This window comes from Podarcis liolepis (genome assembly GCF_965112155.1).
Source record: "Podarcis liolepis genome assembly, chromosome: 18".
Taxonomy (NCBI): Eukaryota; Metazoa; Chordata; class Lepidosauria; order Squamata; family Lacertidae; genus Podarcis; species Podarcis liolepis.
The window spans coordinates 393,512-409,337 of NC_139572.1; the positions used below are offsets into that span (position 1 = coordinate 393,512).

A 15,826-nucleotide genomic window follows, 5' to 3' on the forward strand; every position below is an offset into this window, starting at 1 on the left:
GGGGGGAGCAGGACAGGAGGGTGCAGAAAGGCGAGTGGGGGGTATGGGGGGAAACAGTAATGGTAGGGCTCCTCAGGTGGGGGGGATGTGGGGGGTGGACAGGGAGGGAGGGAGAAAACTGAGGGGCTCCTGATGTGGGGGGTGCAGAAGGGGAGAGAGGGGGGGATATGGGGAGGGAATAGGGGGTGCACAGACAGGAGGGGGGAAATAATCAAAGGGCTCCTGAGGTGGAGTGGGGGGTGAATGGGGTAGAGGGAGAATGGGGGGCAGGAATAGGGGGTGGGGGTGAATGGACAGGAAGGAGAGGGAATTGAGGGGCTCCTGGGGTGGGGGGTGAATGGGTCAGTGAGTTGTGGGGTGGGCCCTTCACTGCGGGTGTCAGGAGAAAACCGGCCTTGGCTTTTGCAGCTCAGCCCCCCAAGGGGGGAACTCAAAACCTTGCTTCCTGGACGTGGCCCCTCTTTGTATCTCTGCCCCATAGCGGACCTCAAGGGGCCCCAACTGGGCTGCAGACGCCAAGCCCAGGTGCCGGGCAGCGGATTGGAGGCCTCTGGGGGTGGGGCTCCCGACATCTGGCCGCACTTGCTGGAGGGCGCGTGGGGAGGGGAGGAGGCCTCTGGGGTGCTCCCCCCAGTAGTTATGGGGAGTTCTGGCTGGTGGGGAGGCATCTGGGGCGACTGCAGTACCTTAATCGGGATGGTCGGGGTTGCATTGGGGGGCGGAGTGATTTTGGACGGCTTGGAGTTGCGCTCAGGCGTGTTTGCAGTGCGTTTAGTAGAATGTGAGAATTTGCAGAGTTTTAACGGACGCCAAATGTCACTTGGCCCCTTGCATGCTTTTGCCCAACGTGGGGCTCGGACCCACAGCCCTACCTCTCTCTACCAGCTCAACTAGACTTAAAATTTTCCTTGAAAGGGGGTAACCGTTCAAGATTGGGGTGTTCTTGTTGGTGGTGCCCACCTGTGTGTCTGCGATGCGCTTGGCAGTAGTGGAAGAGTTGCGTTCTGGCACGAGTTGCAATGGAAGGGGGTGCTTTGAAGGGAGGCCTCAGGTGCCCGGTTTAGGGTGCCAGGTTTACATAGGGGAGATTTCGGGGGCAGTTGCAATATTCGGGGCGGCGCCAGCGATAGGGTTGTAGCCGACGAGAATTGGAATGGCAAGAGGAGACTCGGTTGCATTGATTAATGGAAGCGCTGCCAGTTTAGGAGACGGGGGTCGCCTTGGCGGGCCGCTCACCCAGATCTTGGGGGGCTGCAACTGGGGAGCGGTTGTGGAAATGTCATTCGTCGTGACATTCAGGGAAGAAGGCTTCTGGTGTGGAACAGGAGGAGAGGACAGAGGAGGGTGAAGAAAGAGCTGGATCCCACCTTGGGCAATTCTAGAGCAAGAGACTTGGCTGACGTCCTCCGTTTCCAGAAACTCCTCTTTTTACTTATTCTATCGTAACTTTGTATTAATGCAATGTTTTTATACGTAACTATGTGTCCTTGCAATGCTCTGTTTAAGTTCTCCGCTGCTGCTGCTGCTGCTCCTCTGAGACGTTGTGGTGCAGAAATCAATTAACTAACAAAAAAGAGTAGTAGATTGAAATCACAACCGAAGGGATTGCGTTCAGGGAAGTCCTCTGGGGTGATTTTTCGGTATCGCGAATGGTAGTAGCAGAAGATTTAGATCCTAATGACAGGGTGTGTCTAGAGAAGAGACCGCTGGGCTGATTGCTCCATTTACTACTGGTAGTATTACCGGGAGTAGCCTCAATTATAATAGTAGAAGGCACGTGAAGAGGAGAGACCTCTGGGCTGATGCTTTTCTCTTCCCCCATAATAGGAGTGGCCATGATTCGTGTTTTTGACTTGTCAAGAGTTTCTTTTAGTGATATAAACAGTATTACGGCGGCACGCTAGCAGTAACAGTGGTGGGCGTTATTCTTGTATCTGCATAATTAGAATTGGTAGTAGCAGCCTGGAAGTGTGGTCTACTCAGAATCCACTGATTCAGTGGGGTTTACTTCGGGGTCAGCGTGTGTGGGCTTGCATCATCCGTAACTAGCTAGTAACTAGCAGAATTAGAATTAATCATAACAGTTCCAGGTGATTGGAAAGGAGCCGTCTGGGATTATGCCCTCTCTTCTTGTGGTAGTTATGACTTTTGTACTTGCCTGGAGGGCATTGATTAATAAGCTTTAACGAAACTGATAAGAGTAGAAATAATAATAATAATAATAGGAATGGAGAGCAGATCTCTAGAATTATTCTCTCCTGCATTTGGACACAAGACTTGTTTTGTGCCTAGAAAATTTTATAGGCTTCACAAAGCAAGTTTCCTTTAGCTAGTTATCAACAGCATCCGTACGCCACTTAGCATCCAAAAGTATTGAAGCAGTTGTACGAGATGACGGGAAGCCATTCAGCCAAAATAAAATAACATAAAACATAGTTTAGGCTTCATAAGCCGTTAGTAGGGCAGGGCGATATCTGTGATCTGTCACCAGTTAAACATTGCGGCAGACCGATAGATCACGATGTCCGGAATAAGGATGGAGGCGAGGGGAGCTTGAAAAGTCGTTGGCATGCTCTGACAGTGTAAGATCGTTGGCTGATGCCTCTGAATGTCAGAGGGAAGATCGTTCCTGCTTGCGTCTCTTCTTAAGGCGTCACGCGGGACGCGGAGACAAACGAATAAAGGCGAAAACATCACAAGGGAAAGCTGTGTTACACTAAAACCGTAACAAGACGGAAGAGGCGGCGAGCACGAAAACAGGCATGAGATAATAAACAGATCGCGCTTATCTTCCCGGAGGCCTCCTTCTCCGCGCATCCTGACCATCGATAACAGTAATTAAGTGCCACACTGGATTCCGTGGCCCGGTTGGCATGCCATGGTTCTGTTCCAGATGGCATCTCCTGGGCAGCTGCTGTCGGTCAGTGCAGGAGACATTGCTGAGATAGATGGACCCCCTCGGCCAGCTGCTTGTAGGAGGGAGGCGATTCTGTTCCCAAGGCAGCTTCCTGCTGAAACCGGCGCTTCGTTCGGACCCATGAGGACTTGAACCTTGGCTTGTTTGTAAGGAAAGGAGCGTCTCTCGGGGCAGAGCAGCTGGGAGAAGGAAAGGGAGGAGAGGGGCTGACCCAGTGCTCCTTGCTTCACTAAGAGTTGGGGGGTCCTGCAGGGCGCATCCCCCTTCTGCCACGGCGAGGCCCCATGTCGGAGCTGATTGGTTCAGCACCTGGCAACAATCAATATAATTTCAGGAAAAAATATCTGGCAGAAATCCTGGAGAGAGCTGCTGCCAGCCAGTGCGGGCAGTATTGAGCTAGATGGAGTCAGTGGCTCTGCGCAAGGCAGTTTCCTCTGTAGCTCCCAGATTTCGGGGGAAGGAGCTCCCTGTTAAGCTGGAAGATACCCGCGTCTGCGAGGGTTTCATTGTCTAGGAGAGAATATATAGATATATTAGAAGCAGTCTGTGGGGAGCAGTGCTGGTGTGGGTCTGTGCTGACGTACAGGTTGAGCAGGCTCTTATTTGGGGCTGTGTGGGGCAAGTCTGTCCTCCCTCTGTGCCTCGTGGCTCCTGGGCAGTTGCATCACTTGTGTTTTGGGATGTATTTTGGTCACGGAGACCCTGGCGATGTCGGGTTCCTAGAGCCAGGCCTGAAAGAGCGTTGCCGGCAGTGGGGGGCTTTTATTTGGAGCAGTGGCTTAATAACAACAGGAGGAAAGACACCTGTTGACGAGATGAATCACCTGGAAGCTGGCTTATCAGAACTCTCCCGTTTCCAGGCCAAAGTTCCTTGCTTTGCGTAGGGACGCTCTCTCGCGTATTAGCAGGGATCGTTCTGTTTGGCGGGGGCTGCTGATTTGCCGCCTCTCTCTGTGCTTGATGCAAGCAGCTGCCATTATCCCCAATCAAAACACGAAGCAGCCGTTCTGTTTGCTTCCGCGAAACACGCTCTTTTATATTCCGTTCCTCATAGGCCTTCCTCCCCGCCAGGCGCTCTCTCTCTGCCTCTCGTTTCCAGAGAAGCAGGAGGAGGAGGAGGAAAGGGGTTCTCCTCCAGAGGTGACCAAATCCCTCTTAATCTAGTATTGTGCTTGTGTGAGCACACAGTCCGGCTCCCAGCTGCTTGTTCAGCCCGTAAAACTCCGGGGCATGTGCCCTCTCTGCCCCCATCCCTCCCACACTTTGCTGGGACTGGCGTTTCCAATTTTGACTTCTAGTTCGGCTTCTCAGGCCAGACTGGTTCTGCCCATGCGAAACCCAGAGATGGGCATCACTTTCAGGAAAAGACGTGGCTTGCCTTGCATCTCCTGGGAGGGCGGAATTATTTTTGGGTGGGGGGGGGAGATGCGAATTTAATACAGCCCTCTACCATTTGGAATGGGAGAAAGAGAGAGAGAGAGAGAGAGAGAGAGAGAGAGAGAGAGAAAGAAAGAAAGAAAGAAAGACCACTGGAACCTTATTTGGGTCTGGTTTCATAGTTTTGTAGTAACCCCTCCCTGGAACCTTACGGTGACAGATGGGATAAAATAATAATAATTTTGTAAGTAAATAAACACAGTCAGTTTGGAAGCAGTTAGGCATTGCAGTGCCAAACAAGCACCCTGCAATAACTGGAGGTGGCCGTTATACTCTGCACAGTTTTCATTCTTCCCCTTCCCTCTCTTTTTCCCCCAGTTGTACATTCTTTGGTTTTTTCCCCAGTGTGTTAGAAAAAAACGAGGCGGTCGATCTGAGAAATGCATTTGGCAACCTCGGACGTGACCTAAGCCATTTTCTGAAATGCGTTCCTTGAAAGCACTGGAAAACAAAACTCTTATTCTTCTGGACGGGACTAAGGATTGTTTTAGTTGTTGGTGTTGGGGTTTTTTCTTACCCCGGATACGGGTTGTTGTTTTTTGTGTAGGGAAGCCCCGTGGTTTTGAGATCCCAAAAGTTGGTTCCTTACGTGAGGCTTTGCAGAGAGAGGAAAAAGAAGTTTTGGTTCCCCCCGGCTTTTACTACATAGCCAGAATGCAAGGAGCTCAGACTCGTGAAAGCTGCCTTGCGCCACGTTCATCCATCCAGCTTGATACAGGCTACACTGGCTGGCAGCAGCTGCTTTTCAGTGGGGAACATTCCCCTCCCGGCGCTGAGCAACATCACAACAGGTTTTGAGCATGAGAGACGCGGGGAGACGGTTCCTTGAGTTTCCCCCGTCCGCTGCGAGTCCGTACGCAGTGAGGTTACTCGCGAGCAAGTGACTTCTGACCCAGCTGCCGGCCGTGTTTACATGCATCCGAGTTAAAGTTTGACATCGCGCGTTGCAATGCTTAACCGGGGGATAACTAGGAACGCGGCTGTTTTCTCCACGCTTAAGCAGAGGCGGTGTGGGTCGCGCCGCCTTCCAGGCCTCCCCACAAGCGTTTCTCAAACGGGTCCCAAACCGCTGCTGTCCCTCCCCTCAAAAACCGCCCGCTGTACCAGTCCCCCAAACGGCTTCTCTGGACTGTGGCATTTGGAACACAGAGGGGTATAATTGTGCCCCTCCTGTCTATATATCCGTCCTTTGGCTATATATAAAAGCGGGCGTCGAAGCGGCCACATTTGTGCAAGCGTTATTCCATGCAAAACACGGAGCGGCGTTCTGGGGCTTGGGGGTGCGCCAGTAGACGTTTTTTGAGGCTGCTCTTCTGCCAGACTTCCCTCCCGTAGAAGCGCGCAGCAGGCTGCCAGCCCGTGCAGAATGGCAGGGCGCGTCTCCTTGTTTTGAAAGTGCTGCCCTGAAACATTGAGTAGCAATGGAAATAATAGAAAGCGACGATGAACAAGGGTAGGCCGGCCCTCTTGCAGGTTCTGTTCTCGGTGGCGTCTCTGCTGCCGCGTCAGTGTGGGCAATATGGAGCTTGCTAGAATATCGGTAGCTTCTTCCGTCCTTATTTCAATCAGCCCTCGATTGGGATGATGAGGACTAGCAACCTGCTTCGCATTTAAGAGAAGGAGCAGGGCTTTGTATGCCTAGCAGCTCCCGGGTTCATTCCCTCTGCATAGGGCCGGGATTCCCGCCTGCCTGAACCCGCAGGGAACCCTTGCTGCCAGTCAGTGCTGCCAGCACTGGGTTCAGTGGTCTGGCTGCCCAAGGCCCCTTTCCTGGGCTCCTGAAATTGCAGCGATGCGAAGAAAGGCTTGTTACGCAACCTCAGGTCCTTGCCAAAGCCGTGCGCTCACCCTCCACGGCGGGCTTTGGCAACCTGGTGCCCTCAAGACACTCTGGAGTGCAATATCCCCCCCCCCCGACCCCCAGGTTTTTTAGTCCAAAACCTCTGGAGGAGGGGGCACCAAGCTGGCAAAGGCTACCTAGAGGCCCCCCCACACACGAGTGCTCTGCAAGAGGCGCCGACTCCCCGTTCAAACCAACCTAGTGTGGAAAGAGCCACACGCCCTTCGCTGGCTCATTAACAATACTATAAAAGTGGAGGCTTTAAACGGAGACCTGGGTACAATTCAATAAAACTTTCCCACTGAGTTTGTTTTGTTTGGTTTCTGTTTTTTAAGGCCCTTCGGAGAACTCTTGTAAAGAGAGAGAGAGAGAGAGAGAGAGAGAGAGAGAGAAAGAAAGAAAGAAAGAAAGAAAGAAAGAAAGAAAGAGAAAAGCATTAGTCGGATCTGTCCTGTGTGCAGCAGACTTAGAGAAATCGCAGCTTGCATTTCACAACTGTTAAGAGTCATATTCTTTTATATTTTAGACAGCCTGCTTCCCCCAAATATTTAATGCAATTTTCACCAACCTGCACTGGACTACTACTACCATCAACCCCCAGGTTGAGAAAAGCTGATTTCACGGGGGGAAGGAACCCAAGGGTGTGGGTGCCTCCCTCTCCTCCCCATCCCACCCCCTGGGAAGAACCTCAGATACTGGGGGCACGTGCCCAGCATCATTCCCGGCGAACTATAACTAGGCAAGCAGAGGAGTATCTTTCTGCCAAAAAGATTGTGCCAGTTTCTTTCATTGAGAGGGCTGGCCAGCCCCTGGCGCCGCTGAACCTCTTGGCGTTCGCAGTATCGAGTCTCCTCAGTCTCCTCTTCCGTTCTTGCCAGGCCCCCCCATCCTTAGTCGCTTGGCAAGAGGGGCGAAGGCAGGCGGCTGGAGAGTCGCGGCGCCTGCTGTGGCTGTTTCATGCTGGGAGAATCCTGGGAACTGTAGTTTGTTGCGGGCGCCGGTAGTTCTTAGGAGGCCCGTGTTCCCCTCGTTGCAGAGTTAAAGTTTCCTGTGGGGGGAAGAGGGGCTGGCTCTTTAAAGGCACGCGAAAGAACATAATGCCTTTCTGGGTCGGCCGATGGCTTTTCTCGCCCATCGTCCTGTTCTCACAGAGATGCGTGTGCGAAACCTGCACGTTGAGCACATGCGCCCTCTCTCTCCTCCTGCCCTTCCAGCAAGTGCTGTTTGGAAGCATTGGCTCGCGGTGGAGTACAGGGTCAGGTTCAAGGTGCTGGTTTTGACTTTTAAAGCCCTTCACGGCCTAGGACCCTCGTACCTACGGGACTGCCTCTCCCGGTCTGCCCCACGGAGAGCCTCAAGGTCCATATTTAGCAACACCCTAGAGGTCCCAGGCCCTAAGGAAGTTAGATTAGCCTCAACCAGAGCCAGGGCCTTCACAACACTGGCTCCGGGCTGGTGGAACGCTCTGCCTCATGAGAGCAGGGCCCTGCAGGATCTGATTTCTTTCCGCAGGGCCTGCAAGCCAGAGTTGTTCCGCCTGGCCTTTGGCACAGAATCAGTTTGATTGCCTCCCCCTCTTTCTTTTTCCTTTCTCCTCCTATGAAGAGATTGCTCTCTAATTGTTTTAATGTTGTATCTTAATCTTTTAAATTGTATTTTAATCAGCTTGTTTTTATTATTGGTTGTTAGCCGCCCTGAGCCCGGTCTTGGCTGGGGAGGGCAGGGTATAAATAAAAATTTATCATCATCATCATTATTATTATTATTATTATTTCCTGCTACCGCTCTCTGAATTTGCCCAACCCTCTTTCAAAGAGCTTGCCGACTGTCGCATTCCTCCTGCGGTGATGAGTTCCAGAGTTGAACGGCTGAGAATTGTGAGAGGGTCTCTTGACAACTCAGATGGCACAGACTACAGGATTTTTTGGCAGTGGGTGGGTGGGGGGAAGCCGTGACGAATCAAAATGGCACGGTGCTGCTTCAAATGCGAAGTGCAGAGGCCACCCCTCGTGAGTCATTAAAGGTTTGTTATCCAGATTGTTTACTACAAACACGCTCTTGCTGCGTTCCAGAATTGCCCTCGCTCTTTCGGTGCCTCAAGGGTACGCTACCTTCGGAGCTTATGTAAGATGCTCTCTCGCCCCCACCCCAAACGGCTTGCTGGCACCAACATCTTTGTTGTTTTTGCATTGTGTGTTTCTGGGACTTGTGCTTTGCTTTAAAATTTAGGTTTGGGGGGTGTGTGCCGAGAAGGTTCCGATTCTGCTCAGGCTGGGGGTGAGGGAGTCTGTCTGCCTCGCTCAGCGTTGGAACAGCTCCCTCGGGTTTGTCTCCCAGCCGCACTGGAAGGTGTTGCGCATGCAAAGTTGTTGTTGTTGAGTCGTTTAGTCCTGTCCGCCTCTTGGTGACCCCCTGGACCAGAGCATGCCAGGCCCTCCTGTCTTCCACTGCCTCCCGCAGTTTGGCCAAACTCATGCTGGTAGCTTCGAGAACACTGTCCCACCATCTCGTCCTCTGTCTTCCCCTTCTCCTTGTGCCCTCCATCTTTCCCAACATCAGGGTCTTTTCCAGGGAGTCTTCTCTTCTCACGAGGTGGCCAAAGTCTTGGAGCCTCAGCTTCAGGATCTGTCCTTCCATGCAAAGGTAGCACCAAGCTATGCCATCCATTCCAGGATATAGATGGCTCTCTAGCACACACCTGCCTTACCCAGCGAAACTTGTGATTCCTGCTTCTCAGGGGGGTTGGACTAGATGTCCCCTAGGGGTCCCTTCCAACTCTGCAACTCAGCAAATGAACCGGGTTGCGTGGCTCAACCAAGGTGCGTCCGTCCAGCAGACTTGACCTCACTGCTGCCCTGCAATCTCCCCGAACATTTTCCTTGGGGATGGGGAGATGGTGGAGGACCGGAACTCAAGGCCGGCCGGTTCTTTCTTCCAGAGGCCGGAGCGGCCACCTGGCCAGCCCAGCAGAGAGGGACCTTGAGTGGCACCTGTGTGTGCCTCTGGCCGAACAACTCCCCAGCCCAGATAACGGCGCAATATCTCGAGCAAGCACATTTCCCCTCAAGGATTTGTTTGTCAAGACGGTTTGCGCTCGTAGCTTTCAAGGTTAACAAATAAGTCTAACCTTCTGCGCAGGAACAGCAGGGAGGGAAAAAGACCCAGTACTTTGGTTTTCTGCCCCCACTCCGCTTGAAAGGAAAGACAAACAAGTTTGGAGTTGTTTGGACTAAGGAGCGTTGCAGGAAAGGCCAGGAGGATTTGCAAGCCAGAGGTCGCCCGAAAAGTGCCCACTGGCCGCGATGGCTCGTGTTCTGGCCCCGGCTACCGGTCGCTGGGAGCCACACATGGGAAGAGTGTCCTCGCTTGCACTCGGGCCCTTTGGAGCCTCCAATTCATGGAGGGGAAGGCCAGAATCGGAGGAAGGGTGTTGTACAAGGGAGGAGAGGTTTGGACTCGAACCCGCAAGCCTGAGATCAAGAGCTTCAGGCTCTGCCCCCTGAGCCATCTTTAACGGGAAAAGGCCAGTCTGGCTGTCCCTTCAGCTGGCGGGTCAGGACATATCCATGGACTGCACCCTGGCCCAAAATGGGTGGGTTTGTGGGGTCCTGGTGGTATTTGGTTGGCAGCCGTGGGGTGCCCCCCAGCAAGGCTGTTCTCACCTGAGGGTCAGTTGCCCCCTTTTGCAGCCAGGCAAAGATGAGGTTTCAGCAGCTTGGGGGGGGGCGAAGTGTGTTGTTGAGTCATTTAGTCGTGTCTGCCTCTTTGTGACCCCCTGGACCAGAGCATGCCAGGCCCTCCTGTCTTCCACTGCCTCCCGCAGTTTGGTCAAACTCATGCTGGTAGCTTCGAGAACACTGTCCCACCATCTCGTCCTCCGTCATCCCCTTCTCCTTGTGCCCTCCATCTTTCCCAACACCAGGGTCTTTTCCAGGGAGTCTTCTCTTCTCATGAGGTGGCCGTTCATCTTGGGTGCCCTGCTTGGCATACTTCATGGCTTCTCTGAGTTATTCAAGCCCCTTCGCCACGGCAAGGCAGTGATCCATGAAGGGGAGGGGGGGCGAAGTGTAAGATGGACCAAAACCAGCACAAGGCAGCTCTCTGGGTTCCTCTTTAAATCAGCTCAGCTTCGCGTTCAGAACGCCGCAAGCTCACTCCCAGGTGACAGTGTCTCCAGGTAACGCCCAAAAATCTGGAGAGCCATTTCTGCCAGTCAGTGCAGACGGCAAGGAGCTAGATGGGCCTGGGAGACGTGAGGGCTGCCGACTTGGAGATCTTCATAAAAAGAGAAGGTTCGCGGCAGGTGACGGCTGCTTGCCACAACGGCTCTGCGGTCGGAGATGGCGTAGAAAGCTCCAGCTACCTTGTGGAAGGGGAGTTAGTCTAATCTGCTGCAGGATGGGTCCGTCAGTGGCTCTTAGTTGAACCTCCAGACTCAGAGGCAGTCTACTTGTGAACGTTAGTCCCCGCGGCACAAACGAGGCAAAGCTGTTTGCAGGCTTCCCGAAAGCTTCCGGTCGGATTCTGCGCCAAATGCAAACCACCTGTTTTAAATTGATACGTTCAACTTGCCCCACAAGGAATCCTAAAAATGACAAACTGGGGCAAAACGTTTTACTTCCTTTGCCTCTCTGCTGGTTTTTTTGCTTCTTTAAGAGGAAACCGTTGTCCAGGGGCCCCTTTTCCAGCCTTGCCTTTATAAAGACGCGAGATCGACGCCGCGTTTCTTTCTGCATCTTTAAAAAGAGGGGAAGGTGAAAAATTCCACTGCCGATTTACAAGGCGGCCTGGACCTCTTGCCAGAAGAATGCCGTTGAGCAGCCATATTGTTCCAGATTCCGCAGCAGCAGCACTGCCAGCTAAAAAATTTATTTGCGATTAATGGGCTTTAAACAATTACTCGTAAAAGGAGCTTTCGAGTTGTAATTGCACGGGGAGAAGGCAACTCTGGAGCCGGCCTTGTGGTCCAATTCGTCCCCTCTGGGTCCCTCTAGCCTGATCAGCTCCTGAATGAGCTCAAGGTTGCAGCAACATTCAGTGTCCTGCGCTTTGGGTCCCAGAACTTGCAGGCGGGCTCCGGCGAGGCGTTTCCAAATACCTGGCCTTAGGCTGCTGCCGCTCGCCTACACAAGGACTCGCAGGGAAGTGGCCTAGCTGGATGCCTTGCGGTGACATTTGTCGGGGTTAAGCACGGGCGACCTTTGCAGGTATTGGGTTGCCTGGCCTCGGCCGCCTCTGGCCCCACCTCTGGCCCAGCTCTCCTTCTCTCTGGGACACGTGCGGCCGTTTAGAGAAAAGGGCAGGATAGGAACGCTGCAAAGGATAGTAATATTCGGATAAGAAAGACCCCTTGGAATTGAAGGACTTGGCGTTTGTCGATAGGGCAGGGCGATATCTGGTTTTCAGTGTCGTCACCAGTTGTGATATACAGTGGCACCTTGGTTCTCAAACGCCTTGGGACTCAAACAGCTTGGAACCCAAACATTGCAAACCCAGAAGTAAGTGTTCCGGTTTGCAAACTTGTTTCGAAAGTGCTCCGTTTTGAGTGTTACGCTTCCAATTTGAGTTTTACGCCGAGGTCTGTCTGTTTCTGCTGTTTATTTTGCGTTTTTGTATTTGCGGCCCTTTTTTTGTTTTTGTGACTGTGGAACCCAGTTCAGCTACTGATAAATTGATTGTGTGACTGCAGCACATTGTTTATCGCTTTCATTTTATGGATTGATGGTCTCGTTAGATAGCAAAATTCATGTAAGTTGCTGTTTTAGGGGTTGTTTTTAAAGGTCTGGAATGGATTAATCCGTTTTGCATTACTTTGTATGGTTTTGGAATGCTTTGGTTTTGGAACGGACTTCCGGAACGGATTCAGTTTGAGAACCAATATTATATCACGGTGTCCGAAATAAGGATGGAGTTATGGAGAGGCGCTGGATGGCTCCACGCTTTTCTCCGCATTGTGATTTCTGCGCAGCGCACAAGTATAATGATCCTTGACATTATAGAATCATGAAACCGGTATCACAATATTGACATATCACCTAGTCCTATTCATCCTATATGCTGGTTTCAGTGGATCTGCTTTGAGTATGAGTAACGCCAACCCGTTGAAATTGAAGGACATGGGCTAACTAATCAGGCCCATGAATTTCAGCGGGTCTACTCTGAGTGCAGTTTAGCAGGATACCGCCCTGGGCTCCTTTGGGAAGAAAGGCGTGCTATAAATCCAGTAATAAGCAGGATAAAATGTAATCCGCTCCCTCCCAACGCTGGTAGGGTGGCCTGTCGCTGTCGTGGCCACTGGCCACGGAGCGAATTAGCTCAAATCCCCTCTCTGAGCCGGCCAAATTGGCTTTCGGAGATGAAGACTTTCAAGCGCCGGCAGCTTATCCCGCAGCTGGGAGGGGATACTAATCCCGGCCCTCTGGTTATCCAACACAGATTAGCATGTCTAAATCAGATTATGACACCGGAGCGTCTTCGTGGCCAAGGGCTTGCGGGGGGGGGGGGGCAGAGGCAGATTGTTGGCCTGCCTGGGTTCAGATTCCCAAGACTGGCCCTTCCTGTCCCAAGCGGTGGCCCTCTGGGTTGGCCCAAGTGAAATAGAGGCCAGGCAAGGGGTGGGCAACCCTCTCCCCAAAAAGGGCAAGGGTGGGGGAAGAGAGGTTTGGAGTTTTCACATGCTGTGGGTTTGCCCTTTGGGGCCGAGTGGCTGGAAAACCCAAAGGCCCTTTTAATGTACCCCATAGGCAGTGGGTTGTATCCATCTTAAGTTCCTCCCTTGACTGACGTAGGCCTATTGATTTCAGTGGCTCTGCTCAGAGTGGAACTCGGATCAGTTGCAAACCCGCAGGGCTTGAAGATACAGCCGCGTTAGAAACTCAGATATATACCGTATTTTTTGCTCTATAAGACGTACCAGACCACAAGACACACCTAGTTTTTAGAGGAGGAAAACAAGAAAAAAAATATTCTGAATCTCAGAAGCCAGAACAGCAAGAGGGATCGCTGCGCAGCGAAAGCAGCAATCCCTCTTGCTGTTCTGGCTTCTGGGATAGCTGCGCAGCCTGCATTCGCTCCATTTCCCCTTACTTTTTAGGAGGGGGAAAGTGCGTCTTATAGAGTGAAAAATACGGTAAGCCGGACTTCAAACGGCCCCTTAAATCAGGGTTGCGGTCTCCAAAACGGAATGTCTAGTTGCCATTTGGGGGCAAGACAGCTCTAAAGTCTTATTTATCAAATGATGGACTGACTGGCTGGTTCTCAGCTGAATATCTGGCTAGTTCAGAGGACAACCTTGAGCCAGGTTGAGAGCTTTGAGAATAGAAAGTGGCAAATAAAGGTAAAGGGACCCCTGACCATTAGGTCCAGTCGTGGCCAACTCTGGGGTTGCGGCGCTCATCTCGCTTTACTGGCCGAGGGAGCCGGCGTACAGCTTCCGGGTCATGTGGCCAGCAGGACTAAGCCGCTTCTGGCGAACCAGAGCAGCGCACGGAAACGCCGTTTACCTTCACGCCAGAGCGGTACCTATTTATCCACTTGCACTTTGACGTGCTTTCAAAGTGCTAGGTTGGCAGGAGCTGGGACCGAGCAACGGGAGCTCACCCCGTCATCACGGGGATTCGAACCGCTGACCTTCTGATCAGCAAGTCCTAGGCTCTGTGGTTTAACCCACAGCGCCAATAGCCAGGTGCAAAACGCGCCTGGCGCCTGCCTAATTTCAAACACTGAGTCACAAGCTGTTGCCGCTGCCTGTTGGGAGGAGAGGTGTCTGTTTGGCAGCTGGAAAGCTCTCCCAGCAGATTATTTTAACGGTTTTTGTCCCCGGTTCTCTTTCCAGTTTGCCCCAGTATGAACATCCGGAACGACATTTCCAACTTCCGCCAGCTGGAGAACTGCACGGTGATCGAGGGCCACCTGCAGATCCTGCTCATGTTCGGAGCCAAGACGGAGAACTTCCGGGGCCTCAGCTTCCCCAAGCTCACCATGGTCACCGAATACCTGCTGCTCTTCCGGGTCTACGGCCTGGAGAGCCTCAAGACGCTCTTCCCCAACCTGACGGTCATCCGGGGGACGCGGCTCTTCTTCAACTACGCCCTGGTCATCTTCGAGATGGTCCACCTGAAGGAGGTGGGCCTGCCCAGCCTGATGAACATCACCCGGGGGGCCGTGCGCATCGAGAAGAACGCCGAGCTCTGCTACTTGTCCACCATCGACTGGTCGCGGATCGTGGACTCCGTCGAGGACAACTACATCGTCGCCAACAAGCGGGACGAGGAGTGCGGGGACATCTGCCCCGGGAAGGCCAAGGGGAAGAGCGTCTGCTCCCCGACGGTGATCAACGGCATCTTCATCGAGCGCTGCTGGAGCCACGAGCATTGCCAGAGAGGTAAGGGATGCTTCTGAATGCTGGTTGCCGTAAACCGCAGGAGGGGGAGAGAGGGCTCTTGCGCCGGGGAGAAGAGGATTCTGGACTGGGTGGGTCTCTGCTCTAATCCGGGGTTTCCCAAACCAGCTCTTTTTGGACTACAGCTCCCATCATCCCTAGCTAGCGGGTCAGGGATGATGGGTATTGTAGCCCAACCGCTGGGAACCCTAATTTGAGAAACGCCGTTTAGCCCAGTGGTTCCCAACCTCTTTTTTTGGCCATGCCCCACTTAAGCGTCTCTAAAATTCTGGTGGCACCTCCCTCCCATGACATATAATTCTTATTATTCAAATAGTGGACTCCTATTCATGTGGAGGAAGCCTAAAAGGCCATTCATTTGTTGATACAGTCGTACCTTGGTTGCTGAACGCCTTGGAACTCGTGCATTTCGGCCCCCAAACGATAAAAAACCGGAAGTGAGTGTTCCGGTTTTCAAACAATTTTTGGGAGCCAAATGTCCGGCGCAGCTTCCGATTGGCTGTATGACGCGCTTGCAGTCAATCGGTAGCTGTGTCTTGGTTTTCGAACAGTTCCGGAAGTCAAACACAAGCTGTTTGAGAACCAAGATACGACTGTAACTCATTCTCAAATTGCCCCCCGTTGGGAACCACAGGCTTAGCCTATCCTACCTCACAGGGTTGTTGTGTGGATAAAATGAGGAGGAGGAGGAAGAGCCACGTGCGCCTCACCACCTTGGAAGACCCAAGTTTGGGAACGTAAATTCTTACGTCCTGTTGCTAGGCGGAGTCCGTGGTGTTTGCCGAGGGCAGCGGTCCTTAACTGGCCCCGACACAAAGCCCCCGCCTCGGACTCCCAGCCTGTACCGCGGGACCCACCCTCTCCTATTTGCTTTCGAATTAAGAGTGCAAATAAGGCACGTTATGAATCCGAAAAGGGCAGTTCGCAGAGCGATAGACATCATGCCACCCTCGCATGACCACGAAATGAAAACCAGTGCTTTAGCCAAAATCTAGTGGTAGTGGTGGTGATTTTTAAGACTCCCATTTCAGTGACACCCCTGGGCAGGTTTGCTCTTCCAGTGGCAGGCGTTGTTGGAAAGTCGTCAACTCGCAACTCGTTTTGTGCGGCTGCGCTGGGTTTTGCTTTCTGTTTGGAGGGTCGCTGCGGCGGAGAAGCCCCACTCACAGATATCTGTGGGCACCAAACGGCAGCAGGTGGACTAACCACAAAGTCCCAAATCGGTTTCCTT

At 52.6% G+C, this 15,826-nt stretch overlaps 1 protein-coding gene across 4 annotated transcripts in view; it reads left to right on the forward strand.

The window, feature by feature from the left end:
* The window catches only part of INSR (insulin receptor), a 51,344-nt gene that overhangs the window by 669 nt on the left and 34,849 nt on the right, over window positions 1–15,826 (forward strand). For 3 of the 4 annotated variants that reach the window (XR_014520975.1, XR_014520976.1, XM_083483619.1), the window contains exon 2: window positions 14,029–14,577. Coding sequence is in view for 2 of the 4 variants with exons in the window: in XM_083483619.1 (XP_083339745.1) it covers window positions 14,029–14,577 (549 nt within the window). In the remaining 2 variants the exon portion in view is untranslated. Of the gene's footprint in view, window positions 1–624; window positions 683–14,028; window positions 14,578–15,826 lie in introns of those variants that run through there. The other variant, XM_083483620.1, reaches the window with a different exon arrangement.